This window comes from Oncorhynchus clarkii, unplaced genomic scaffold (genome assembly GCF_045791955.1).
Source record: "Oncorhynchus clarkii lewisi isolate Uvic-CL-2024 unplaced genomic scaffold, UVic_Ocla_1.0 unplaced_contig_2408_pilon_pilon, whole genome shotgun sequence".
Taxonomy (NCBI): domain Eukaryota; kingdom Metazoa; phylum Chordata; class Actinopteri; order Salmoniformes; family Salmonidae; genus Oncorhynchus; species Oncorhynchus clarkii.
Window position 1 is genome coordinate 1 of NW_027259586.1, and position 27,970 is coordinate 27,970.

At 45.6% G+C, this 27,970-nt stretch overlaps 1 protein-coding gene across 1 annotated transcript; it reads right to left on the reverse strand.

The window, feature by feature from the left end:
• Positions 1-3,961: 3,961 nt before the first annotated feature.
• On the reverse strand, positions 3,962-27,050 carry LOC139400337 (neurabin-1-like; the record flags this gene model as incomplete). Its single annotated transcript, XM_071145304.1, has 12 exons — positions 3,962-5,280; positions 5,550-5,732; positions 6,039-6,062; positions 6,591-6,710; positions 9,171-9,219; positions 12,792-12,912; positions 13,246-13,390; positions 16,963-17,051; positions 21,818-21,932; positions 22,265-22,361; positions 25,698-25,927; positions 26,997-27,050. Coding segments are annotated over 12 exons (1,440 nt in total), but the record flags the coding sequence as incomplete, so codon positions are not given.
• Between the last annotated feature and the right edge of the window lie 920 nt (positions 27,051-27,970).

Genomic DNA, 27,970 nt, shown 5'->3' on the forward strand with positions numbered 1-27,970 from the left:
CCTGGGTAAGATAATGGAACATAACGACTCAAATGAGCTTAAACTATATTCAAAACACATATTGCATAAAATGTAATTACAACAGTATCAGTCGAAGTTTGGACACACCTACTCATTCCAGGGTTTTTCTTTTTACTAATTTCTACATTGTAGAATAATATTGAAGACATCAAAACTTTGACATAACACATATGGAATCATGTAGTAACCAAAAAGGTGTTAGACAAATCAAAATATATTTTATATTTGAGATCCTTCAAAGTAGCCACCCTTTGCCTTGATGACAGCTTTGCACACTCTTGGCATTCTCTCAACCAACTTCATGGTGTAGTCACCTGGAATGCATTTCAATTAACAGTTGTGCCTTGTTAAAAGTACATGTGGAGTGTTTTTGAGCCAATCAGTTGTGTAGTGACAAGGTAGGGGGGTATACAGAAGATAGCCCTATTTGGTAAAAGACCAAGTCCATATTATGGCAAGAACAGCTCAATTAAGCAAAGAGAAATGACAGTTCATCATTACTTTAAGACATGAAGGTCAGTCAATGCAGAGAATGTCAAGAACTTTGAAAGTTTCTTCAAGTGCAGTCGCAAAAACCATCCAGCGCTATGATGAAACTGGCTCTCATGAGGACCGCCACAGAAAAGTAAGACCCAGAGTTACCTCTGCTGCAGAGAATAAGTTAATTAGAGTTAAGTGCACCTCAGATTTCAGCCCAAATAAATGATTCACAGAGTTCAAGTAACAGACACACCTCAACATCAACTGTTCAGAGGAAACAATCAGGCCTTCACGGTCAATTCAAGGAACAATTAACCAGCATGGCTACCACAGCATTCTGCAGCGATACGCCATCCCATCTGGTTTGCGCTTAGTAGGACTATCATTTGTTTTTCAACAGGACAATGACCCAACACACCTCCAGGCTGTGTAAGGGCTATTTGACCAAGGACAGTGATGGAGTGCTGCATCAGATGACCTGGCCTCCACAATCACCTGATATCAACCCAATTGAGATGGTTTTGGATGAGTTTGACCGCAGAGTGAAGGGAAAGCAGCCAACAAGTCCTCAGCATATGTAGGAACTCCTTCAAGACTGTTGGAAAAGCATTCCTCATGAAGCTGGTTGAGAGAATGCCAAAAGTGCGCAAAGCTTTCATCAAGGCAAAGGGTGGCTACTTTTATATTTTGATTTGTTTAACACTTTTTTGGTTACTACATGATTCCATATGTGTTATTTCACATATGTGTTAGTTCTGATATCTTCACTATTATTCTACAATGTAGAAATAGTCAATAATAAAGAAAAACCCTGGAATGAGTAGGTGTGTCCAAACTTCTGACTGGTCCTGTATGTCAATGTCCTTTAAAAAAACTGATGTAAAGGTATCTGTGAAACAGAAATATGAAATCCAAAACGGTTGGACTGTATTGCGTGTATGTATCTGTTCTAGTGGAACGTTTGTAATCTCAGTAATTGTGTATGTACTGTGGCGAAACTGAGTCAATGATGAACCTGCACACAAATGTAATCCTTTCTTTCAGATTCTGTATCTTTCTTCACATGTTTCAGTGTACACAGGTAGTGGGATACATTTTCCAATCATGGAAAACGAGCCATTTCGTAATCACAGGGCATAAAACACAAACAGAATCATCTGAAAAGATATGGCCATATTATTTGCCAGCTTTGAGACAATCGGGTAGAAGCTGGTAGGGTTGCGAAAATCTAGGCAGCGGGTGGGTTTTACTTGAGTTATTTAGAGTAGGGGTTCTCATACTTTTTGGGGTCGGGGACCCCTTTTGTGTTAGCAAATTCATCAGAGACATCTGCAGTAGTCTCCACGGCTGGATGAACAAATGCTGCATTCAAGACAACTGGGAGCTCAGAACTCTGTACTCGGAAATCTCAGACCTCAGACTTCAGTGCGTTCAAGACATCTGGGAACTCTGAAAAAAACTAGCTCCGAACTGTTATCCAACTCTGAGTTCCAAGTCAGAAACTCGGGCCTCCTAGAGCTCTGACTTTCCGATCTGAAGATCAATGACGACACGATTTGACCTAGTTCTTTTCAGAGTTCCCAGGTGTCTTAAAAGCACCATGGGAAATAACATTTCAAAGGCCCACCTCTTCTCATAGGAGAGATTTTTTTTGCAGTTTTCAAGCTAATTTCCTGCAATTCTACACATTTTGCCATGAGGCAGCGATATAATTTGTTTTTGCAACTTTAAAACGAATATCCTGCAAGTCTACACAATTTGCCATGAGTCAGTGAGAAAACTTTGCAGTTTTAAAGCTTCAATTACAGTGCATTTAGGTTTTAAATAAAACAGTTTGGGGCAATAGTAATGAGTTGAAAAATGTATCATTGGTAGAGTACTGTGGATACCAATATCCCTGTGAGCCTCACATGCCCATGTGTTAAAAAAGTGTTAAACAAATCAAAATATATGTTATATTTCAGATTCTTCAAAGTAGCCACCCTTCGCCTTAATTAATAACAGCTTCGCACACTCTTGGCATTCTCTCAAACAGCTTCACGAGGTAGTCACCTGGAATGCATTTCAATTAACAGGTGTGCCGTGTTAAAAGATCATTTGTGGAATTTCTTTCCTTCTTCATGCGTTTAAGCCAATCAGTTGTTTTGGGACATTTGTAGGGGGGTATACAGAATATAGCCCTATTTGGTAAAAGACCAAGTCCATATTATGGCAAGAACAGCTAAAATAAGCAAAGAGAAACGACAGTCCATTACTTTAAGACATGAAGGTCAGTCAACGAAGAAAACGTTTCTTACAAGTGCAGTCGCAAAAACCATCAAGCGTTATGATGGAACTGGTGCTCAGCATATGTGGGAACTCCTTCAAGACAAGTGCTCAGCATATGTGGGAACTCCTTCAAGACTGTTGGAAAAGCATTCCAGGTGAAGCTGGTTGAGTTTGCAAAGCTGTCATCAAGGCAAAGGGTGGCTACTTTTTTAGAATATAGAATATATTTGGATTTGTTTAACACTTTTTTGGTTATGATTCCATATGTGTTATTTCATAGTTTTGATATCTTCACTATTATTCTACAATGTAGAAACTAGTAAAAATAAAGAAAAATCCTCTAATGAGTAGGTGTGTCCAAACTTTTGACAGGTACTGTATATATTTTAGATCTGTTCTCTTAAACCTTACTGTACCTCCGCAACCCCACTTTGAGAACCCGATTTAGAGAGTATCAGAAAGAGGTTGAAAACAGGTTGATGAAACTATGTTCTCTTTGAAATGTCATCGTCCTGTTTTTGGAGCAGGGTCTGGTATGTTACAAATTCATGGAACTGTTCACTTCACACTAAGTGGAATCAGTCCACTCACTAAGTCCTTAGTCATTCATAGTGTGAAGTGCTCTAACGCAATGCAGAGGCCAGTTTACTGTTAGCAAACTAAATAGTTTAGTTCATACAGTAGTTGGAATTCCAGTGTTGAGATCTCCATTGTAGTTCCAGTAAGGAGTATAAATACTTTTTCCTCCCACAAACTTGGTTCTTATTCCAGTAAAACTTGTCTATTCAATAGACTTCAGTTCCTCTTGAGTAGCTCCAGTGTTGCCATCATTCTCAAGTAGTAGGAGTCAAGGAGCAGGCCTGACCCCTAGAGTGGTGAGATCTGGATATTGCCCCACCATCCACTACACAGACCTGACCCCTAATGGTGAGATCTAGGTATTGCCCCACCTAGTGGTTAGATCTGGGTATTGCCCCATCATCCACCACACAGCCCTGACCCCTAGCGGTGAGATCTAGGTGTTGGTTGCCCCACCTAGTGGTGAGATCTGGGTATTGCATTCACTATCCCCTACACAGGTCATTTGTAGAGTATGTGCTTCATCAGAACTATGATGGGAAGATTCAGATTCCATAAATCCATTGATCTATCTGCACATGTTCATTTGCTAAAAAATGGCACATTAGACTTCTCTATATGATCATATATGTACATTGTCATGATGTCTAAAGGTGTTTTATATAACACATCATAAAAAGAGGAGGAACACAGATGGGTGTGAAGCTGATATATTTGGGGGTTTCTGTTTTCCGAATGAATAAATAAACCTGAATTACAGTAAAATAAATAATATGTAATGGAGGTGGAGGTTTGGAAACACTATGACAGTGTTTCCAAAACATGGTCCTCAGGACCCCAAGGGGTGCACGTTTTGGTTTCAACGAAATCATCAAGCTTTGATTATTGGAATCAGCTGTGTAGTGTTAGGGCAAAAAACAAAATGTGCACCCCGTGGGATCCGTAGGACTGAGTTTGGGAAACGCTGCACTACGAGGATGTACAATGAGATGAAAGGTAGGCAGGTGGGTGGGCAGCATCTTTACTATCCAACTGTCTGGTCATTTTGGTATTTGATCGGTGGTACAGTAGCGTGACGGCCTCCAGCGCTACAGCCTCCAATAGTAGTTCACTGAACTCCACAGCCTGAACTCAAGTCCTGTTAGGTGTTATACTAGAGATATTACAGAAAGGAGGAGATGGGAATCGCATTGGGCTATGAATGGAGGAACGTATAACAGCAGACTGTTAACCAATCGCATTCACGTTGTCATGCTGCATCACGCTGTTGCTAAGCAAATCGTCACGCAATTCTCAAAGTCAGGGTATGAATCGAGAAACCTGCCTATCTTCCTCAAAAGTACGTAATGTCACGATTCCAAAGCTATACGATATTACACAGAACAAGTTAATTATCTCACATCTCGGGAAAAGATTTGTAATGTTGGGTTTTTGACCCAGCACCCAATTGAGCTCTCCTTGTCCCAGAATCGCCCCGAGAATGCACCACGGCCCCATTGACGACACATGGGCAACGTACACAATGAGCATTAATACGATTCCACTGGAGTTTCCCCATCTCCTCCTTAAAAGTATCTCTGGTTATATCAATTGACATATCACATAATACATCTGGTATTTTAGCTCAGTGGTTCTGGTGACTGTTTCTATCCCTGGAGATGCTACTTTGTAGTGGTTGTTGGTAGACAGACAAGGAGAGGTAGGTCTTAAAGCCGTGGGTTACTTTGCTGCGCCCCCTGCTGTCTCGGAGTGGCCCTTGCTGCTGGGTTCGTGGGCCTGTTTCTGTTGCTGCTCCAGCTCTTTCTTACGGAGCTTCTCTCGCTGTTTGTCCAGTTTCTCCCGGTTCCTCCGAGCCTTCTCCATCAGGACCTTGAGGTCCTTTGCCTTCTTCTTGATCAGAGCCCGGTCCTGGGAGGAGGCAACGCCAAGGGTCTGTACACCAACACACACACACAGGGCAAGGGTCAGAGATCGGGGGGGGATGTGAGTGAAGAGATACACATGCAGGGAATGCAGCTAGGGTCTAATAAAATACATCACGAGCTGTAACAATTTTAGCCTGTTTTTTTACAGTTAATATCTTTGGCCCAAAGCTTCAGGGTCAACTGTATAGTGTGGTGCCCTATAGCGCACCTCAGATTGAATCCCAAAGTAACTAACACAGCTGGATATGCACATTTACACAGGTTTCAGCTATTTACCTTGAGCTCAGTACTGTCCAGCTGCAGTAGCTGGTCTCCGTCTACGTTCTTGGCCATGAAATCTGGGATGTACTGCTCCAGGTTTAGTCCCATGAGCCAGCGGGACACCTGCTGGGAGGTCCACTCTGTCACAATGAGGTTCTGCCACTGGTGCTGCTTGGGGCACTGGCCCCCATCTAGGATCTAGATACACACACACACACACGTTTGGAGGTATACAAAGATCCAAGCTTTCTTAAACCATTATTTCTCTCTCCACATGAAGTGACGAGAGCGAACACATAGTGATGGGTGATTTAAAATGAATAATTTCGAAATGTTTAGAATAGGTGTTGACAGCATGCTGAAGACTGAACATCACATAAGAAACATGCAGTCCCAAGGTTTTGGAGTATCTACCGGTATGTTAAAACAATATGAGAATTATTGATGGATGGAGGCGTGTGATGTAAACACATTTCCTTTTAGCCGTTCAGAGCCAGATCCTACCTCCTCATCTATCATATCCAGACTCTGAACATGGCAGCATGGGGGACAACGGGACAGGAGAGGCCAGTCAATACAAAAACACAGTAGCTCGCAATGGTGCCCTTTTACAGGCCTACAGGGCAGGGTCTGCCAAACTCTGTCCTGGGCCCCCTGGGTGCATGTTTAGTTTTTTTGTCCTAGCACTACACAGCTGATTCAAATAACCAACTCATCATCAAGCTTAGATTATTTCAATCAGCTGTGTAGTGCTAGGAAAGAAACAAAACATGCACCCAGGGGGGTCCCAGGACCGAGTTTGGGAGACCCTGCTACAGGGTACATACAAGATACAAAATGGCTGAATAGTGAACCTACCGTTGTAATGTAATATAAGTTGTAAGGAATTGTAAGGAAGGAAACAGGTCATTCGAACACCATTGTTACACAGTCCGGACACTTGGCATGGCAGGAGCACTATGTGGTGAAATATAAGCACTTCAAATATAGTTCAATAACTACTGCTTGTTGATACTGGGTTGAAACTTTATGTGAGATCAAATCTTTGTTTCTCACCTCGTCTGAGGAGAGCACCAGGGTGTGTGAGCGACCGGACATCTTGGCTTCAGTCAGCAGACCACTGACCTCCACTGAGCTGCTACTGCTGACACTCAGATCATCCTTCACCACAGGAACCTATGGAGAACAACACCATGCAGAAGTCTATTAGTCCTTAGTCAAAACATTGTTTACATCCAAAATGGCATCCTATTCCCTATTTAGTGCCCTATGGGCCCTGGTCAACAGTTTGTGGGCCATTTCATGCCCATACTTTTTGTTTTTACCTTTATTTAACTAGGCAAGTCAGTTAACAACAAATTCTTATTTACAATGACGGCCTACCCTGGCCAAACCTGGGCGCCGCCCTATGGGACTTCCATTCACGTCCGGTTGTGATACAGCCTGGAATCGAACCAAAGTCTGTAGTGACACCTCTAGCATGGAGATGCAGTGCCTTAGACCGCTGCACCACTCAGGAGCCCATCTCACATATTGTATTCCCCTCTCAACACACAGAAATTCATTTTTGTTGTGTGATGTTTTTAATCCAAAGCAACTAAATTCCATTGTTGATGTAATTTGCTGCTGATTACAAAATGAATAGATGGACTAGACAGGACGGACTGTTACATACATATTCTGTGGACTTATCGCTAATTCAGAGACATATTGTATTATTCAATGATGTGACGTAATGAAATATAACTTTGATATTATACTGCATAATTAAGCAATTTTACTGTGGTTTGAGTTGTTGTTTGGGGATCTGTAGCTGAACTGAGTCATCTTCTCTCAGCAGTGTGTGTGAGAGAGAGTGTGGGTGAGTGTGTGTGTATGCGCATATGTCGGTCTGTGTATGTGCATGTGTGAGTGTGTGTGTGTGTGACGAACAGGCATGTGCGCATGCATGTGTGTTTATGTGTGTGTTTACCTGCGAGACCTCAGTAGTTCTCCCTGTCCCCAGTGATAACAATAATAAACTCTGTCTGGCAGACAGACTGGGGGCATCTTAATCTCTGAAGCTTACAGCTGGCCAGACCTACCTACCTTCCGCCCAAGGTGGGCTTTCCTTAGTCAACATGGTGTCAGCGTTAGCCTTCATTAGATGTCTGCACAAACATAACCCTCCTTGTGATTTGAGGTACTGTAAGTATGTCTGATTCTCTTGTCTGTGGCCAGATTGGATCCACTGAGCTCAGTAACTAGCTGCTTTTTTGGGGTGAAAAGCTTGAGCCAGATGCACACCATCCATTAGTGATTCCCTGTTGTGCAGCCTTGAGGTTTGTGAGAAGAGAGAGAGATACATCACTTGAACCTCACCTTAGGGGAGCGGTAGGCAGCTAGATTCAGCCCCGGGATGACTTTTGTTGGTGGGGATGGCCAGGAAATAATTATAACAATTTGTACACTACAAATTGACCACAACTAAGCCCAGAAAGAGATTGTATTTCAAAAATAACAATAATGTAATACCTTGATTACATTGAGACACAATTGTGTCTCTACTTTTATTTGTGTGAATACTTGGGAACAGATTTCCTAAATTAAACACATTTTAAGCTGAATTCCAGCTGATTTTAAAGTATTTATTTTACTATAAACTTTGGGGGGCAAAACAAAATCACTTGCGGGTCGGTTTTGGCCCACGGGCCGACTGTTGCCGATCTCTGCCTTAAGGTTATGTATCAAGGATGAAAGACTAGATACTATGCAAAAAATGTGGTATTATATTGAAGTGATTTCCCCATTACTATGGACAAATCAAACAGCCAGTGATTGAAAGAGGAATGCTGTTACGCAAAAACCTAACCTCTGAAATGAAAATAACAAAATAAATGCTGATTCACATTCTTGAAGAAATTATGAATGATTCATTACTGTTCAGATTTCCATTGGATTTAATTCACTTCAGTCTAATCCAACATCTATATTTGTGTAAATTACTGAAATTAACTTTGATGAAGTACAATATGAATAGGCTAATTAGACCGTGTCATGCCCTGCTATGTACAGTACTTGTTCGTATTCTGTTTGATTGGGTATGATTGGAGCAAACAAGAATAAATACAATACCAAGTCATATGAATAGGAGAAGAAGTGGGGCCAAGTAAGAGATTTATGTTAAACGCATCAAAACCAGACACAGGTTAAATCAATGCAACGTGAACAAACAATATGCAACACAATAAATAGCCTTTAGGTATTATCTGCATTAGAACACATCAGTGAGCACTGTCAATACGTATTATCATGTAGATGCCCTGATTCTGATCACCGTGCCAACAGTTTTGAATCAATGTTGGTTTCCCAAATAGCACCCTCTCCCCTACATAGTACACTACGTTTGACCAGGGCACTATGTAGGGGAGAGGGTGCAATTTTGGACACAACCAGAGTCTACAGTATTTAATCAATGTCAATAGTTTAAACTCACATGGTCCAGTACTAGCCTGGTAACCATACTGTCTGTGCTGAAGCCAAACATCAGCCTATCATCTACACAACGAAAGAATAGTTACTGTATGTACATCATGGGACCTGGCTAGTCTAGTACCACTACAGACGCACAGTTTGGGTTTCTCTTCACACACATACCTTGGCCTTGAGCCTCTCTGGGCTATTCTCAGTGGAGGGCTCTGTAGAACTAGGGAAAAGAGATATGGGTTAGTAGAGAAAACACATATCAAACATTGAGATACAAAAACAGTGTGAAAATAGGTTGGGAACAACAGACTGGGACAAACAACTACAAACAGAGTACCAGAGTTACTAAACCCCTGAACCCCCAGAGAGAATCACACCAGTAAAACCCATGAACCCCCAGAGAGAATCACACCAGTAAAACCCCTGAACCCCCAGAGAGAATCACACCAGTAAAACCCTGTACACCCAGAGAGAATCACACATGTAAAACCCCTGAACCTCCAGAGAATCACACCAGTAAAACCCCTGAACCTCCAGAAAGAATCACACCAGTAAAACCCCTGTACCCCCAGAGAGAATAACACCAGTAAAACCCCTGTACCCCCAGAGAGAATCACACCAGTAAAACCCCTGTACCTCCAGAGAGAATCACACCAGTAAAACCCCTGTACCTCCAGAGAGAACCACACCAGTAAAACCCCTGTACCCCCAGAGAGAATCACACCAGTAAAACCCCTGTACCTCCAGAGAGAATCACACCAGTAAAACCCCTGTACCTCCAGAGAGAACCACACCAGTAAAACCCTGTACCTCCAGAGAGAATCACAGCAGTAAAACCCCTGAACCTCCAGAGAGAATCACACCAGTAAAACCCCTGTACCCCCAGAGAGAATCACACCAGTAAAACCCCTGAACCTCCAGAGAATCACACCAGTAAAACCCCTGAACCTCCAGAGAGAATCACACCAGTAAAACCCCTGAACCTCCAGAGAGAATCACACCAGTAAAACCCCTGTACCTCCAGAGAGAATCACACCAGTACAACCCCTGTACCTCCAGAGAGAACCACACCAGTAAAACCCTGTACCTCCAGAGAGAATCACAGCAGTAAAACCCCTGAACCTCAAGAGAGAATCACACCAGTAAAACCCCTGTACCCCCAGAGAGAATCAAACCAGTAAAACCCCTGAACCTCCAGAGAATCACACCAGTAAAACCCCTGAACCTCCAGAGAATCACACCAGTAAAACCCCTGAACCTCCAGAGAGAATCACACCAGTAAAACCCCTGAACCTCCAGAGAGAATCACACCAGTAAAACCCCTGAACCTCCAGAGAATCACACCAGTAAAACCCCTGAACCTCAAGAGAGAATCACACCAGTAAAACCCCTGAACCTCCAGAGAGAATCACACCGGTAAAACCCCTGAACCTCCAGAGAATCACACCAGTAAAACCCCTGAACCTCCAGAGAGAATCACACCAGTAAAACCCCTGAACCTCCAGAGAATCACACCAGTAAAACCCCTGTACCCCCAGAGAGAATCACACCAGTAAAATCCCTGAACCTCCAGATAATCACACCAGTAAAACCCCTGTACCCCCAGAGAAAATCACACCAGTAAAACCCCTGCACCCCCAGAGAGAATCACACCAGTAAAACCCCTGAACCTCCAGAGAATCACACCAGTAAAACCCTGTACCTCCAGAGAATCACACCAGTAAAACCCCTGAACCTCCAGAGAGAATCACACCAGTAAAACCCCTGAACCCCCAGAGAGAATTACACCAGTAAAACCCCTGTACCCCCAGAGAGAATCACACCTGTAAAACCCCTGAACCTCCAGAGAGAATCACACCAGTAAAACCCCTGAACCTCCAGAGAGAATCACACCAGTAAAACCACTGTACCCCCAGAGAGAATCACACTAGTAAAACCCCTGAACCTCCAGAGAATCACACCAGTAAAACCCCTGAACCTCCAGAGAATCACACCAGTAAAACCCCTGTACCCCCAGAGAGAATCACACCAGTAAAATCCCTGATCCTCCAGATAATCACACCAGTAAAACCCCTGTACCCCCAGAGAAAATCACACCAGTAAAACCCCTGCACCCCCAGAGAGAATCACACCAGTAAAACCCCTGAACCTCCAGAGAATCACACCAGTAAAACCCCTGTACCCCCAGAGAAAATCACACCAGTAAAACCCCTGCACCCCCAGAGAGAATCACACCAGTAAAACCCCTGAACCTCCAGAGAATCACACCAGTAAAACCCTGTACCTCCAGAGAATCACACCAGTAAAACCCCTGAACCTCCAGAGAGAATCACACCAGTAAAACCCCTGAACCCCCAGAGAGAATTACACCAGTAAAACCCCTGTACCCCCAGAGAGAATCACACCTGTAAAACCCCTGAACCCCCAGAGAGAATCACACCAGTAAAACCCCTGAACCTCCAGAGAGAATCACACCAGTAAAACCACTGTACCCCCAGAGAGAATCACACTAGTAAAACCCCTGAACCTCCAGAGAATCACACCAGTAAAACCCCTGTACCTCCAGAGAATCACACCAGTAAAACCCCTGAACCTCCAGAGAGAATCACACCAGTAAAAAGTGGGTGGGATGGAGGGGTGGGTGGGTTTGATGGGGTGGTTCTGGTGGGATGGAGGGTTGGTTTTGGTGGGATGGAGGGGTAGGTTTGGTTTGGTGGGATGGAGGGGTGGTTCTGGTGGGATGGAGGGGTGGTTTGGTGGGATGGAGGGGTGGGTTTGGTTTGGTGGGATGGAGGGGTGGTTCTGGTGGGATGGAGGGGTGGTTTTGGTGGGATGGAGGGGTGGGTTTGGTGGGAAGGAGGGGTGATTTTGGTGGAATGGAGGGGTGGATTTTGGTGGGATGGAGGGGTGGTTTTGTGGGCTGGAGGGTGGGTTTTGGTGGGATGGAGGATTGGGTTTTGGTGGGCTGGAGGGGTGGGTTTTGGTGGGTTTGGTGGGACAAAGGGGTGGGTTTGGTGGGATGGAGGGGTGGTTTTGGTGGGATGGAGGGGTGGTTTTGGTGGGATGGAGGGGTGGGTTTGGCGGGATGGACGGATGAGTTTTGGTGGGATGGGGGGGTGTGTTTGGGTGGGGTGGAGGGGTGGGTTTGGTGGGATGGATGGGTGGGTTTGGATGGGATGGAGGAGTGGGTTTGGTGGGATGGATGGGTGGGTTTGGGTGGGTTTGGTGGGATGGAGGGGTGGGTTTGGTGGGATGGATGGGTGGGTTTGGGTGGGATGGAGGAGTGGGTTTGGTGGGATGGATGGGTGGGTTTGGGTGGGATGGAGGAGTGGGTTTGGTGGGATGGATGGGTGGGTGGGTTTGGGTGGGATGGAGGAGTGGGTTTGGTGGGATGGACGGGTGAGTTTTAGGGGTGGGAGAGGTGTGCAGTGATCTCTGTGCGTTGTGTAGGAGACCCAGCTGTATTGTTGTCTGCAGTCACAGCAGCGGCTGCCAGCCACAGTGGGGATTTAGATGAACACCGCATAACAGAACCCTTTGTGGTTTCAGGTAGAACTCTTTTGGCTTTCATGTAGAACCCTCTGTGGAAAGGGTTCTACATGGAACTCAAAAGTGTTCTACCGCGAACCAAAAAGGGTTCTTCAAAGTGTTCTCCTATGGGGACAGCCAAAGAACCCTTTTATGTTCTAGATATTACCTTTTTTTCAAAGAGTGCAGACACAGACAGATCTGTACATAGGGAAATTTCACCCCGTAGCCAGAGGAAAACAGTGGCAGAGAGGTGGTTAGTACCTGTTTCCTGGTGAGCTTCTGGGGTCCTTCCCTTTGCTTCGTGTTAGTGGGTCCAGACCGCTCCTGGTGATCTTCTCGTCCAGGCTGAGAGAGGGGCTGGACACCACAGGAGACTGAGACCCTGCACACATCATCAGAAAGGTTCAAGAAATAGATGCAAACCTCCAGCAACAAGTATTAACATCACTACATTGTGATCAAGGACGTGACTTTCTCTGAAGTCATCTTTGAAGACAATGTATGTTCTGCATTCATATTCGTAAGATGCTGCCCTCATCATCATTACAGTTTTTGCTCTGTACTGAAAGCGCTCTATCTTGAAAACTGGACCTAAGGCATGTACCATTTTGGGGGGATTATATTAACACGGGCCTAATGAACAAAATACTCAAATATGAGTTATTGATGTGGGTAACACTAAGTATAATGGTTTATGATGTGGTTCTACACTGACCGTTGTTGTCTGCTGCCTGCTGGAGGAGGGTGTGTCTGGGGGAGCCCTCAGCACTGCCAGGGGCCCTGGAGGCTCTGGATTCATCCACAGTACTGGAGGCTGCACTCCGCATGGATGAACGAGTATTGCTAGGGCCCTCTGATGCCTGGAGAGAGAGAGAGACAGAGAGACAGAGCGAGAAGAAAGGGAGGCAGAGAGAGAGAGGAGACGCAGAGAGAGGGGAAAGGAGAAGGAGGGACAAAGTAAGGAGGGAGGGAGGGAGGGAGGGAGGGAGGGAGGGAGGGAGGGAGGGAGGGAGGGATCAATAAAGAAGGGGAAAGATAGAAGGAGAGATAGAAAGAAAGACAGAAAGATGAACACAGAGAAAGAGAGAATTACTTTAACAATGCTATCAAAAATCTGAGGACTATACTGAAGACTGTCTGTCTGGTGGCTGGTGACTGTCTGTCTTCAGTATAGTGGCTGGTGACTGTCTGTCCTCTGTACAATCGTGGCCAAAAGTTTTGAGAATGACACAAATATACATTTTCACGTCTGCTGCCTCAGTTTGTATGATGGCAATTTGCATATACTCCAGAATGTTATTAAGAGTGATCAGATGAATTGCAAGTCCCCATGCAAAGTCCTCATGCAAATCCCATAAAAACATTTCCACTGCATTTCAGCCCTGCCACAAATGGACCAGCTGACATCATGTCAATGATTTTCTCGTTAACACAGGTGTGAGTGTTGACGAGGACAAGACTGTAGATTATTCTGTCATGCTGATTGAGTTTGAATAACAGACTAGAAGCTTCAAAAGGAGGGTGGTGCTTGGAATCATTGTTCTTCCTTTGGTTACCTGCAAGGAAACACGTGCCGTCATCATTGCTTTGCACGAAAAGTGCTTCACAGGCAAGACTATTGCTGCCAGTAAGATTGCACCTAAATCAACCATTTATCGGATCATCAAGAACTTCAAGGAGTGCGGTTCAATTGTTGTGAAGAAGGCTTCAGGGAGCCCAAGAAAGTCCAGCAAGCGCCAAGACCGTCTCCTAAAGTTGATTCAGCTGCGGGATCCACCACCAGCTTGCTCAGGAATGGCAGCAGGCAGGTGTGAGTGCATCTGCACGCACTGTGAGGCGAAGACTTTTGGAGGATGGCCTGGTGTCAAGAAGGGCAGCAACGAAGCCACTTCTCTCCAGGAAAAACATCAGGGACAGACTGATATTCTGCAAAAGGTACAGGGATTGGACTGCTGAGGACTGGGGTAAAGTCATTTTCTCTGATGAATTCCCTTTCCGATTGTTTGGGGCATCCGGAAAAAAGCTTGTCCGGAGAAGACAAGGTGAGCGCTACTATCAGTCCTGTGTCATGCCAACAGTAAAGCATCCTGAGACCATTCATGTGTGGGGTTGCTTCTCAGCCAAGGGAGTGGGCTCACTCACAATTTTGCCTAAGAACACAGCCATGAATAAAGAATGGTACCAATATATCCTCCGAGAGCAACTTCTCCCAACCATCCAGGAACAGTTTGGTGACAAACAATGCCTTTTCCAGCATGATGGAGCACCTTGCCATAAAGCAAACGTGATAACTAAGTGTCTCAGGGAAAAAAACATCCATATTTTGGGTCCATGGCCAGGAAACTCCCCAGACCTTAATCCCATTGAGAACTTGTGGTCAATCCTCAAGAGGCGGGTGGACAAACAAAAGCACACATATTCTAACAAGCATTGATTATGCAAGAATGGGCTGCCATCAGTCAGGAGGTGGCCCAGAAGTTAATTGACAGCATGCCAGGGCAGATTGCAGAGGTCTGCAAATATTGACTCTTTGCATCAACTTCATGTAATTGTCAATAAAAGCCTTTGACACTTATGAAATGCTTGTAATTATACTTCAGTATTCCATAGTAACATCTGACAAAAATATCTAAAGACACTGAGGCAGCAGACTTTGTAAAAATTTATATTTGTGTCATTCTCAAAACTTTTGGCCTGGACTGTATAGTGGCTGGTGACTGTTTGTCTTCAGTATAGTGGCTGGTTACTGTCTATCTTCAGTATAGTGGCTGGTGACTGTCTGTCTTCAGTATAGTGGCTGGAGACTGTCTGTCTTCAGTATAGTGGCTGGTGACTGTCTATCTTCAGTATAGTGGCTGGTGACTGTCTGTCTTCAGTATAGTGGCTGGTGACTGTCTGTCTTCAGTATAGTGGCTGGTGACTGTCTATCTTCAGTATAGTGGCTGGTGACTGTCTGTCTTCAGTATAGTGGCTGGTGACTGTCTGTCTTCAGTATAGTGGCTGGTGACTGTCTGTCTTCAGTATAGTGGCTGGTAACTGTCTATCTTCAGTATAGTGGCTGGTGACTGTTTGTCTTCAGTATAGTGGCTGGTGACTGTCTGTCTTCAGTATAGTGGCTGGTGACTGTCTGTCTTCAGTATAGTGGCTGGTGACTGTCTGTCTTCAGTATAGTGGCTGGTGACTGTCTGTCTTCAGTATAGTGGCTGGTAACTGTCTATCTTCAGTATAGTGGCTGGTGACTGTTTGTCTTCAGTATAGTGGCTGGTGACTGTCTATCCTCTGTATAGTGTCTGGTGACTGTCTGTCTTCAATATAGTGGCTGATGACTGTCAATCTTCAGTATAGTGGCTGATGACTGTCAATCTTCAGTATAGTGGCTGATGACTGTCAATCTTCAGTATAGTGGCTGATGACTGTCAATCTTCAGTATAGTGGCTGGTAACTGTCTGTCCTCTGTATAGTGGCTGGTGACTGTCTATCTTCAGTATAGTGGCTGGTGACTGTCTGTCCTCTGTATAGTGGCTGGTGACTGTCTGTCTTCAGTATAGTGGCTGGTGACTGTCTGTCCTCTGTATAGTGTCTGGTGACTGTCTGTCCTCTGTATAGTGGCTGGTGACTGTCTGTCTTCCTGCTTTTCTAAGCCTATATACTGTAGTCGGAGTCGGAGTCCCAAATGGCACCCTATTTCCTGTATAGTGTAGAGTCCTATGGGCCCCGGTCAAAAGGGCCCTGGTCAACAGGGTGGCATTTGGGGCGAAGCCCTGCTCAATATTATTGCTGAGTACCTGGGAAAGAGTGTTTTCCAAAAGAGACTTTACCAGAAATGAACTCAGTAAGGAAGGAGAAGAGGCTTTGACACCACTCAGGATTAAATAGGTGTGTCGCAGGGCACAGACTCGTAGCCAGAAATGAATATATTACATAAAGGCTTTTTTATAAACTGGGTGATCCGAACCCTGAATGCTGATTGGCTGACAGCCGTGGTATATCAGACCAACAAAACATGTATTTTTACTGCTCTAATTACGTTGGTAACCAGTTTATAATAGCAATAAAGCTCCTCAGTGGTTTGTGGTATATTTATATATACCACGGCTAACGGCTGTATCCAGGCACTCCGCAAGAACAGCCCTTAGCCGTAGTATATTGGCCATATACCACACCTCCTCGTGCCTTATTGCTTAATTATATACGGGCAGAGGACAGACAGGACTAACCTCACACACTCACACTGATTAACTTCAATAAATCATAGAAGTATGAAAACAGCTCAATTAATTTTCAATGAGTAATGTTGATTCAACATCTGGTAGTGATTATAGCAGACTGATGATATCATCAATGAGACTAAAGTCTGTTGTATGTATTAAAATGGTGTGAGTCAACAGAACTGGTGCTGTGTGTGCGTGCGTGTGTGTGTGTCCATTCTAACCTCTCCCTCTGTAGAGCTGATGCTGTCCTGTAGTAGTCCTCTGGAGAGTCTCTGTCTACTTCCAGCGTGGGGAACCACCTCACTCAGCTCTGGAAAAACACACAACACAACACTGATCTCAGATCGGTTTGTGCTATCATTTTTGGCATGACAAGGAGTTGACATTATAGTACAAACAGATCTGGGACCAGGCTAACAAAGGTCCTCTTGCTATAGAATTACATGAACATACTGTATAGATGAAATCATTAGGTACCATACATGTGTAGATCTATCACAGGCCTTTACCCCCAATCTCCTTAGACTAGCGTCCTGTCTAGGGGATGTCCTTGTACATCAAGCTGCCTCACGCTACAGAAACATGAGATAGGCTCCTGCTCCTTCCTATGAGCCGTTCTGCGTCCCACAAGCCAAGACTACTTACTTCACTATGGATGGATTTACAGGACTGTATGAACGGTATGTAAATACACACACAAACATCCAAATCAAATCACACACCACTATTCACAGAACAGAAGGGTCCCTCCCTCCACCCCTCTTTCCTTCCCTCCCACCCCTCCCTCTCGCTCTCCTCCCTCCCTCTCTGTCCCGCTCTCTCTTTCCCTCCCTCCGCCTCTCACCCCCTGCCTCCGCCTCGCTCTACCTCCCTCCCTCTCTCTCGCTCCCTGATATTGCTTAATCAACTGCCTCATTCACTCTCTCCAGATCTGGATCAGTATTCGGAGACTGCCCACTGTCCCCTCATCAGGTCTTTTATGGATCCCGGAGATGGCAGATCAAGGGTCACTGCATCCATTATAATGGACTGGAAGAAGCCAGAGGAGCCCAGAAAAAAAGGCCAGTGATAGTATGGATCCCAAATGGAATCCTAGTTCCTACATAGTGCACTAAATAGGAAGAAGGGTGTTATTTGGGACCCAAACCATGTGTTTACGTCTGAAGGACAGATTTAGTTTGCAATGGTTTACTGTTTGTTTGTTTACTGAAGTGGCATTGGAGTACAAGGTCAAAGTTCAAAGTGCATTCAGAGGTAATGCACGGTGGGTGAAAAAAATAATAAGAGGGATTTGCAAAAGAGAAGCATCAAGCAAAACAAGCATTAATTCAAGGACACATCTCAAGCCTTTGGGTACTGTTAGTCTTAGAGCTAGTGATGACGGTATGCATTAATACAAGGACACATCTCAAGCCTTTGGGTACTGTTAGTCTTAGAGCTAGTGATGACAGTATGCATTAATACAAGGACACATCTCAAGCCTTTGGGTACTGTTAGTCTTAGAGCTAGTGATGACGGTATGCATTAATACAAGGACACATCTCAAGCCTTTGGGTACTGTTAGTCTTAGAGCTAGTGATGACAGTATGCATTAATACAAGGACACATCTCAAGCCTTTGGGTACTGTTAGTCTTAGAGCTAGTGATGACGGTATGCATTAATACAAGGACACATCTCAAGCCTTTGGGTACTGTTAGTCTTAGAGCTAGTGATGACAGTATGCATTAATACAAGGACACATCTCAAGCCTTTGGGTACTGTTAGTCTTAGAGCTAGTGATGACAGTATGCATTAATACAAGGACACATCTCAAGCCTTTGGGTACTGTTAGTCTTAGAGCTAGTGATGACAGTATGCATTAATACAAGGACACATCTCAAGCCTTTGGGTACTGTTAGTCTTAGAGCTAGTGATGACAGTATGCATTAATACAAGGACACATCTCAAGCCTTTGGGTACTGTTAGTCTTAGAGCTAGTGATGACAGTATGCATTAATACAAGGACACATCTCAAGCCTTTGGGTACTGTTAGTCTTAGAGCTAGTGATGACAGTATGCATTAATACAAGGACACATCTCAAGCCTTTGGGTACTGTTAGTCTTAGAGCTAGTGATGACGGTATGCATTAATACAAGGACACGTCTCAAGCCTTTGGGTACTGTTAGTCTTAGAGCTAGTGATGACAGTATGCATTAATACAAGGACACATCTCAAGCCTTTGGGTACTGTTAGTCTTAGAGCTAGTGATGACAGTATGCATTAATACAAGGACACATCTCAAGCCTTTGGGTACTGTTAGTCTTAGAGCTAGTGATGACGGTATGCATTAATACAAGGACACATCTCAAGCCTTTGGGTACTGTTAGTCTTAGAGCTAGTGATGACAGTATGCATTAATACAAGGACACATCTCAAGCCTTTGGGTACTGTTAGTCTTAGAGCTAGTGATGACAGTATGCATTAATACAAGGACACATCTCAAGCCTTTGGGTACTGTTAGTCTTAGAGCTAGTGATGACAGTATGCATTAATACAAGGACACATCTCAAGCCTTTGGGTACTGTTAGTCTTAGAGCTAGTGATGACAGTATGCATTAATACAAGGACACATCTCAAGCCTTTGGGTACTGTTAGTCTTAGAGCTAGTGATGACAGTATGCATTAATACAAGGACACATATCAAGCCTTTGGGTACTGTTAGTCTTAGAGCTAGTGATGACGGTATGCATTAATACAAGGACACATCTCAAGCCTTTGGGTACTGTTAGTCTTAGAGCTAGTGATGACGGTATGCATTAATACAAGGACACATCTCAAGCCTTTGGGTACTGTTAGTCTTAGAGTTAGTGATGACAGTATGCATTAATACAAGGACACATCTCAAGCCTTTGGGTACTGTTAGTCTTAGAGCTAGTGATGACGGTATGCATTAATACAAGGACACATCTCAAGCCTTTGGGTACTGTTAGTCTTAGAGCTAGTGATGACAGTATGCATTAATACAAGGACACATCTCAAGCCTTTGGGTACTGTTAGTCTTAGAGCTAGTGATGACGGTATGCATTAATACAAGGACACATCTCAAGCCTTTGGGTACTGTTAGTCTTAGAGCTAGTGATGACAGTATGCATTAATACAAGGACACATCTCAAGCCTTTGGGTACTGTTAGTCTTAGAGCTAGTGATGACAGTATGCATTAATACAAGGACACATCTCAAGCCTTTGGGTACTGTTAGTCTTAGAGCTAGTGATGACGGTATGCATTAATACAAGGACACATCTCAAGCCTTTGGGTACTGTTAGTCTTAGAGCTAGTGATGACAGTATGCATTAATACAAGGACACATCTCAAGCCTTTGGGTACTGTTAGTCTTAGAGCTAGTGATGACAGTATGCATTAATACAAGGACACATCTCAAGCCTTTGGGTACTGTTAGTCTTAGAGCTAGTGATGACAGTATGCATTAATACAAGGACACATCTCAAGCCTTTGGGTACTGTTAGTCTTAGAGCTAGTGATGACAGTATGCATTAATACAAGGACACATCTCAAGCCTTTGGGTACTGTTAGTCTTAGAGCTAGTGATGACGGTATGCATTAATACAAGGACACATCTCAAGCCTTTGGGTACTGTTAGTCTTAGAGCTAGTGATGACAGTATGCATTAATACAAGGACACATCTCAAGCCTTTGGGTACTGTTAGTATTAGAGCTAGTGATGACAGTATGCATTAATACAAGGACACATCTCAAGCCTTTGGGTACTGTTAGTCTTAGAGCTAGTGATGACAGTATGCATTAATACAAGCCGCTTCCCAAATGACACCCTATTCCCGAATCCCTACATAGTGCACTACTTTTGACCAGAGCCAATCGGATGTCATTTGGAGTGAGACATAGTCCTTGTCCCCCCCCCCCCCCCCCAGGTAATAACAGCAGAGTTTGAGGGCAAAGGAAATAGGAAAGGAGCTGATAGGACAGATGTAGGGTGTATCTCAGGGTTTGACAGGAGTGACACTGACACATCAACCCCTCCTAAGGATGTGTCATTTCTCTCTACAGCCTCTATTGCCCTGTATTGAAATACCCTGATAGAGACTTATAGCTAAGACAGGGATACGGTGATGGGGGGACAAGCTGTCCTTGTTTCATTGGCAATAGAGAGAAATAGTAATGGCGTCTTTGTCGGCACTAACTCCACCATGGTTCATTGGACAAAGCCTATGAGGAAAATGAATGGCGTTTTGGATAAACGGCGAAAATAAGGTCTGTGGGGAACACAGGCTTAGGAGATCTTATATGTTTTGTTCTATGAGATAACCTTCATCAGCTAATGTCACTTTGTGAATTTTGAAGAATTTGAGTAATAATAAAAAGGTCATAAAATCACAGGCTTAATGACTCTTTAAAGGTCATGTTAACTGACTGATATTATCTCACAGAACAAAATAATTCAAATCTCCTAAGCATGTGTTAAACTCTGACCTTATTTTCAGCGTTTATCCCAGAACCCCATTATTTCCTCATTCATTTCCCTATAGGGATGGCTGAACGAACCAGAGGTAACTTGTTTCCGGGTTTTAGGACTACAAACTGGCGTGTTATGGAAACAGTGTACTGAATCTTTCTCACAGTACAAGCTTAAACAATGCATCATCTACAGAGTAGGTTCATCCCAAATGGTACCCTATCCATATATAGTGCACTACTTTTGACCAGGGCCCATAGGGAAGAGAAGTGAGAAGTGGGGGATGAGCGGTTAAGAGCATTGGGCCAGTAACTGAAAGGTTGCTGGATCGAATCCCCAAGCCGACTAGATGACAAGTCTGTCAATGTGCCCTTGAGCAAGGTACTTAACCCTAATTGCTCCTGTAAGTTGCTCTGGATAAGAACGTCTGCTAAATGACAAAAAATGTACAATTAGAATGGATGGAAGATTCAGGGTCAATCATCTGAGCATAACCAGTAATGTGTATTCTATTTCCACATTGTGGGTATTACTGCCTAGGGAGGGAGCTAGACTAGAATATGACCACTGTATTTCTGGATCTCTCCATCTCCCTGAGACTCACCTCTTGCAGGGCCGGCCATCCCAGGACTCTGCTGTTGGGCGCTGTTGTTGTTGTTGTTCATCTGGATGCCATTTTGTTTCATCAGTTGCATCAGCTCAGACTCCAGGGCTGCAATCTGCGTAGAAACCGTTTCAAATGAGTTTCAGGCTTAGCGACCAATGCAGTGTGGCTGTCCAGTGGCTCCCTCCACTGGCAACATCATGTACCAGCAGGGGAAATGTCTAATCGAGGCAGTGGACTAATGTTGAACTGGGGTAATTACATAAGGGATTTATCTTGTACTTAGACAGCTTTGCACTGTACACAGTCAGCATTGTAAGCGTATACATGTACATCAAAGCCATGTACTGTGGCAAGTATGTGCTGAATGCTCACCTAAAAAGGAATGGGTGTAATCAGCAGCATTGAGAAAATGGGAGAGGGAATATACAGAGAAAGTATAGTTACCCTGACTTGCAGTCTCTGGATCTCCTCCAGGTGGGCCTTCTCTGTATCCTCCAGCCTCTTCCTCTCTGCTTCCTCCTTCTGGACAAACTCCACCTCTCTGGAAGAAACAGAGGGCTGGGGTTAGAAGGGTGTGTTGGTGGCCCTCTGACAGGGGTGGGGTTAGAAGGGTGTGTTGGTGGCCCTCTGACAGGGGTGGGGTTAGAAGGGTGTGTTGGTGGCCCTCTGACAGGGGTGGGGTTAGAAGGGTGTGTTTGTGGCCCTCTGACAGGGGTGGGGTTAGAAGGGTGTGTTGGTGGCCCTCTGACAGGGGTGGGGTTAGAAGGGTGTGTTGGTAGCCCTCTGACAGGGGTGGGGTTAGAAGGGTGTGTTGGAGGCCCTCTGACAGGGGTGGGGTTAGAAGGGTGTGTTGGTGGCCTTCTGACAGGGGTGGGGTTAGAAGGGTGTGTTGGTGGCCCTCTGACAGGGGTGGGGTTAGAAGGGTGTGTTGGTGGCCTTCTGACAGGGGTGGGGTTAGAAGGGTGTGTTGGTGGCCCTCTGACAGGGGTGGGGTTAGAAGGGTATGTTGGTGGCCCTCTGACAGGGGTGGGGTTAGAAGGGTGTGTTGGTGGCCCTCTGACAGGGGTGGGGTTAGAAGGGTGTGTTGGTGGCCCTCTGACAGGGGTGGGGTTAGAAGGGTGTGTTGGTGGCCCTCTGACAGGGGTGGGGTTAGAAGGGTGTGTTGGTGGCCCTCTGACAGGGGTGGGGTTAGAAGGGTGTGTTGGTGGCCCTCTGACAGGGGTGGAGTTAGAAGGGTGTGTTGGTGGCCCTCTGACAGGGGTGGGGTTAGAAGGGTGTGTTGGTGGCCCTCTGACAGGGGTGGGGTTAGAAGGGTGTGTTGGTAGCCCTCTGACAGGGGTGGGGTTAGAAGGGTGTGTTGGAGGCCCTCTGACAGGGGTGGGGTTAGAAGGGTGTGTTGGTGGCCTTCTGACAGGGGTGGGGTTAGAAGGGTGTGTTGGTGGCCCTCTGACAGGGGTGGGGTTAGAAGGGTGTGTTGGTGGCCTTCTGACAGGGGTGGGGTTAGAAGGGTGTGTTGGTGGCCCTCTGACAGGGGTGGGGTTAGAAGGGTATGTTGGTGGCCCTCTGACAGGGGTGGGGTTAGAAGGGTGTGTTGGTGGCCCTCTGACAGGGGTGGGGTTAGAAGGGTGTGTTGGTGGCCCTCTGACAGGGGTGGGGTTAGAAGGGTGTGTTGGTGGCCCTCTGACAGGGGTGGGGTTAGAAGGGTGTGTTGGTGGCCCTCTGACAGGGGTGGGGTTAGAAGGGTGTGTTGGTGGCCCTCTGACAGGGGTGGAGTTAGAAGGGTGTGTTGGTGGCCCTCTGACAGGGGTGGGGTTAGAAGGGTGTGTTGGTGGCCCTCTGACAGGGGTGGGGTTAGAAGGGTGTGTTGGTGGCCCTCTGACAGGAGTGGGGTTAGAAGGGTGTGTTGGAGGCCCTCTGACAGGGGTGCGATTAGAAGGGTGTGTTGGTGGCCTTCTGACAGGGGTGGGGTTAGAAGGGTGTGTTGGTGGCCCTCTGACAGGGGTGGGGTTAGAAGGGTGTGTTGGTGGCCCTCTGACAGGGGTGGGGTTAGAAGGGTGTGTTGGTTGACCTCTGACAGGGGTGGGGTTAGAAGGGTGTGTTGGTGGCCCTCTGACAGGGGTGGGGTTAGAAGGGTGTGTTGGTGGCCCTCTGACAGGGGTGGGGTTAGAAGGGTGTGTTGGTGGCCCTCTGACAGGGGTGGGGTTAGAAGGGTGTGTTGGTGGCCCTCTGACAGGGGTGGGGTTAGAAGGGTATGTTGGTGGCCCTCTGACAGGGGTGGGGTTAGAAGGGTGTGTTGGTGGTCCTCTGACAGGGGTGGGGTTAGAAGGGTATGTTGGTGGCCCTCTGACAGGGGTGGGGTTAGAAGGGTGTGTTGGTGGCCCTCTGACAGGGGTGGGGTTAGAAGGGTGTGTTGGTGACCCTCTGATAGGGGTGGGGTTAGAAGGGTATGTTGGTGGCCCTCTGACAGGGGTGAGGTTAGAAGGGTGTGTTGGTGGCCCATCTGAGTGGCTAGTTACTAGACCAGAGCAACAGATCTGAAATGTGTGGTTAGGTACTGAATAGACCAGAGCAACACGTCTGGAGTGTGTGGCTAGGTACAGACTAGACCAGAGCAACACGTCTGGAGTGTGTGGCTAGGTACTGACTAGACCAGAGCAACACGTCTGGAGTGTGTGGCTAGGTACTGAATAGACCAGAGCAACACGTCTGGAGTGTGTGGCTAGGTACTGAATAGACCAGAGCAACACATCTGCAGTGTGTGGCTAGGTACTGAATAGACCAGAGCAACACGTCTGGAGTGTGTGGCTAGGTACAGACTAGACCAGAGCAACACGTCTGGAGTGTGTGGCTAGGTACTGAATAGACCAGAGCAACACATATGGAGTGTGTGGCTAGGTACAGACTAGACCAGAGCAACACGTCTGGAGTGTGTGGCTAGGTACTGACTAGACCAGAGCAACACGTCTGGAGTGTGTGGCTAGGTACTGACTAGACCAGAGCAACACGTCTGGAGTGTGTGGCTAGGTACTGACTAGACCAGAGCAACACATCTGGAGTGTGTGGCTAGGTACTGACTAGACCAGAGCAACACGTCTGGAGTGTGTGGCTAGGTACTGAATAGACCAGAGCAACACGTCTGGAGTGTGTGGCTAGGTACTGACTAGACCAGAGCAACACGTCTGGAATGTGTGGCTAGGTACTGACTAGACCAGAGCAACACGTCTGGAGTGTGTGGCTAGGTACAGACTAGACCAGAGCAACACGTCTGGAGTGTGTGGCTAGGTACTGACTAGACCAGAGCAACACGTCTGGAGTGTGTGGCTAGGTACTGACTAGACCAGAGCAACACGTCTGGAGTGTGTGGCTAGGTACTGACTAGACCAGAGCAACACATCTGGAGTGTGTGGCTAGGTACTGACTAGACCAGAGCAACACGTCTGGAGTGTGTGGCTAGGTACTGAATAGACCAGAGCAACACGTCTGGAGTGTGTGGCTAGGTACTGACTAGACCAGAGCAACACGTCTGGAATGTGTGGCTAGGTACTGACTAGACCAGAGCAACACGTCTGGAGTGTGTGGCTAGGTACAGACTAGACCAGAGCAACACGTCTGGAGTGTGTGGCTAGGTACTGACTAGACCAGAGCAACACGTCTGGAGTGTGTGGCTAGGTACTGACTAGACCAGAGCAACACGTCTGGAGTGTGTGGCTAGGTACTGACTAGACCAGAGCAACAGATCTGGGGATGAGTAACTCCCGAATAGGGGATAGAACCTGGGTTCGTAACATAACAGCCTTACTAAGGCTAAGAATGTTAGAATATATTGAACCAGTGTATTGTCTAATTTAGACCAGTTTAGTACCAGACTTTGACTCACTTCTGCTGGAAGTCTTTGATGAGTTTTTTGGCCTTGTTGTACTTCTTCTCTAGGGTGGTGTACTGGCACTGGGCCTCCTTCAGGTGCTCGTTGACCGTGTGGCACAGGGTCTGGGCCTCGATCCAGTAACTCTCCAGCTTCAGCATCCTCTCCTTGTTCTCCTCCATGCTGGCCTTCAGCTGGCTCTTCTCCTTCTCCCAGCGCGCCTTCTCCCTCTCCACCACAGCAAGCTGGGATAGACAAGCACAGATAAGCATGGTATTACACTCACACACCAACACGGCCTACACCCACCACTAGGTACATCATTAAAAACAAACAGTGGAACACAAATACAGTATTGACAGATTTCCAAATACTGTAATGTACAGGCCAGCTGACTGACTAGACACACTATGGTATTACGTGTTGTCACGATACCAGTACTTTGATACGAGGAAGCAACGAAGCAAATAAAACACGAAGATGACAACATTTCTTTGGAAATAGTCCTAATGTTGGAAGAAATGTTTGTTAATTTTTCAAGCTGTAGCACACAATATTTGACAAAAGTAGGTTTTAAAGAAACAAAGACTTGAGTCTGCTTTGTGTTTGTCTTTTTGCCATGGAAACTCAGGTACAGTATGATAGTCAACACTAAAAAAGAGACTGTAACACATAACATAAAACACATAGCACCATAATATACTTGACTTAAGGCTAATCCAGACTTCACAACGGAGAGAAACTAACAGACCATGTCCTGACAAGCCCTTCGTTGAGCTTAGTTTATTGGTGTGACCTCCTTCTAAACATTGTTATTGTATTAAATCCTTCTACTCCTCAGGGCAACCCTCTCCCAAGGACCACCAGAGCAGCTCATGCTCAGAGTATTACACCAACAAGCTTATCTTTCAATTTCACTAAATCCACTCATTGAATTCAGTTAATATCTCTAAATCATTTCCTGCAGTTTGAGCTAAGCTGTCCTCGTGAGGATGCAGAGGGAGGATGAAGAAGAAACTGTTAGAAAGCTGTGCCTGCTTGCATGTCACTCTCACTTAACCACTGGCTATCTCACTGCCCAGACACCTTTGACATGAAACTGCAAGAGGCAACTCTGCAGTGAAGCTAAACTGATCAAATATACATGCAATTGCCTTAACTATTCATTACTACCTTAAAATAGAAACTATTATACCCTGCACTGTCCAATGACGTCCTTTTTCCAAACATATGTCTATTTCTCATGCGTATATTGCACTTAATTTGCCTTTTATACCATTCATCTTAGAGATGACAGCAGGGCACATTTCTTACCTTGTTTTTGAGCTTCTGTATCTCTGCCTCGGTGACAGTGTGCTTGATCTGCAGCTGAGGGAGTAGAAAGGGAAGAGGTCGATCTGATGATCAAACAATTGGCCGCGCAGCCTCTGTTCTGGGCTAGCCTCGTGCACACACAACCACTGAGAAGAGCCACACAGCCCAGCCCATGCATGACAGCACTCTCTACCACTGACAGGGAGAGACTCACAGAACAGGAGACCAAGAAGGAGAGAGAGAAAGGTCCAAAGTAGAGAGGGAGAGAGAGAAAGGTCCAATGTAGAGAGGGAGAGAGAGAAAGGTCCAAAGTAGAGAGGGAGAGAGAAAGGTACAAAGTAGAGAGGGAGAGAGAGAAAGGTACAAAGTAGAGAGGGAGAGAGAGAAAGGTCCAAAGTAGAGAGGGAGAGAGAGAAAGGTACAAAGTAGAGGGAGAGAGAGAAAGGTACAAAGTAGAGAGGGAGAGAGAAAGGTACAAAGTAGAGAGGGAGAGAGAGAAAGGTCCAAAGTAGAGAGGGAGAGAAAGAAAGGTACAAAGTAGAGAGGGAGAGAGAGAAAGGTCCAAAATAGAGAGGGAGAGAGAGAAAGGTACAAAGTAGAGAGGGAGAGAGAGAAAGGTCCAAAATAGAGAGGGAGAGAGAGAAAGGTACAAAGTAGAAAGGGAGAGAGAGAAAGGTACAAAATAGAGAGGGAGAGAAAGAAAGGTCCAAAATAGAGAGGGAGAGAGAGAAAGGTACAAAGTAGAGAGGGAGAGAGAGAAAGGTACAAAATAGAGAGGGAGAGAAAGAAAGGTCCAAAATAGAGAGGGAGAGAGAGAAAGGTACAAAGTAGAGAGGGAGAGAGAAAGGTACAAAGTAGAGAGGGAGAGAGAGAAAGGTCCAAAGTAGAGAGGGAGAGAAAGAAAGGTACAAAGTAGAGAGGGAGAGAGAGAAAGTTCCAAAATAGAGAGGGAGAGAGAGAAAGGTACAAAGTAG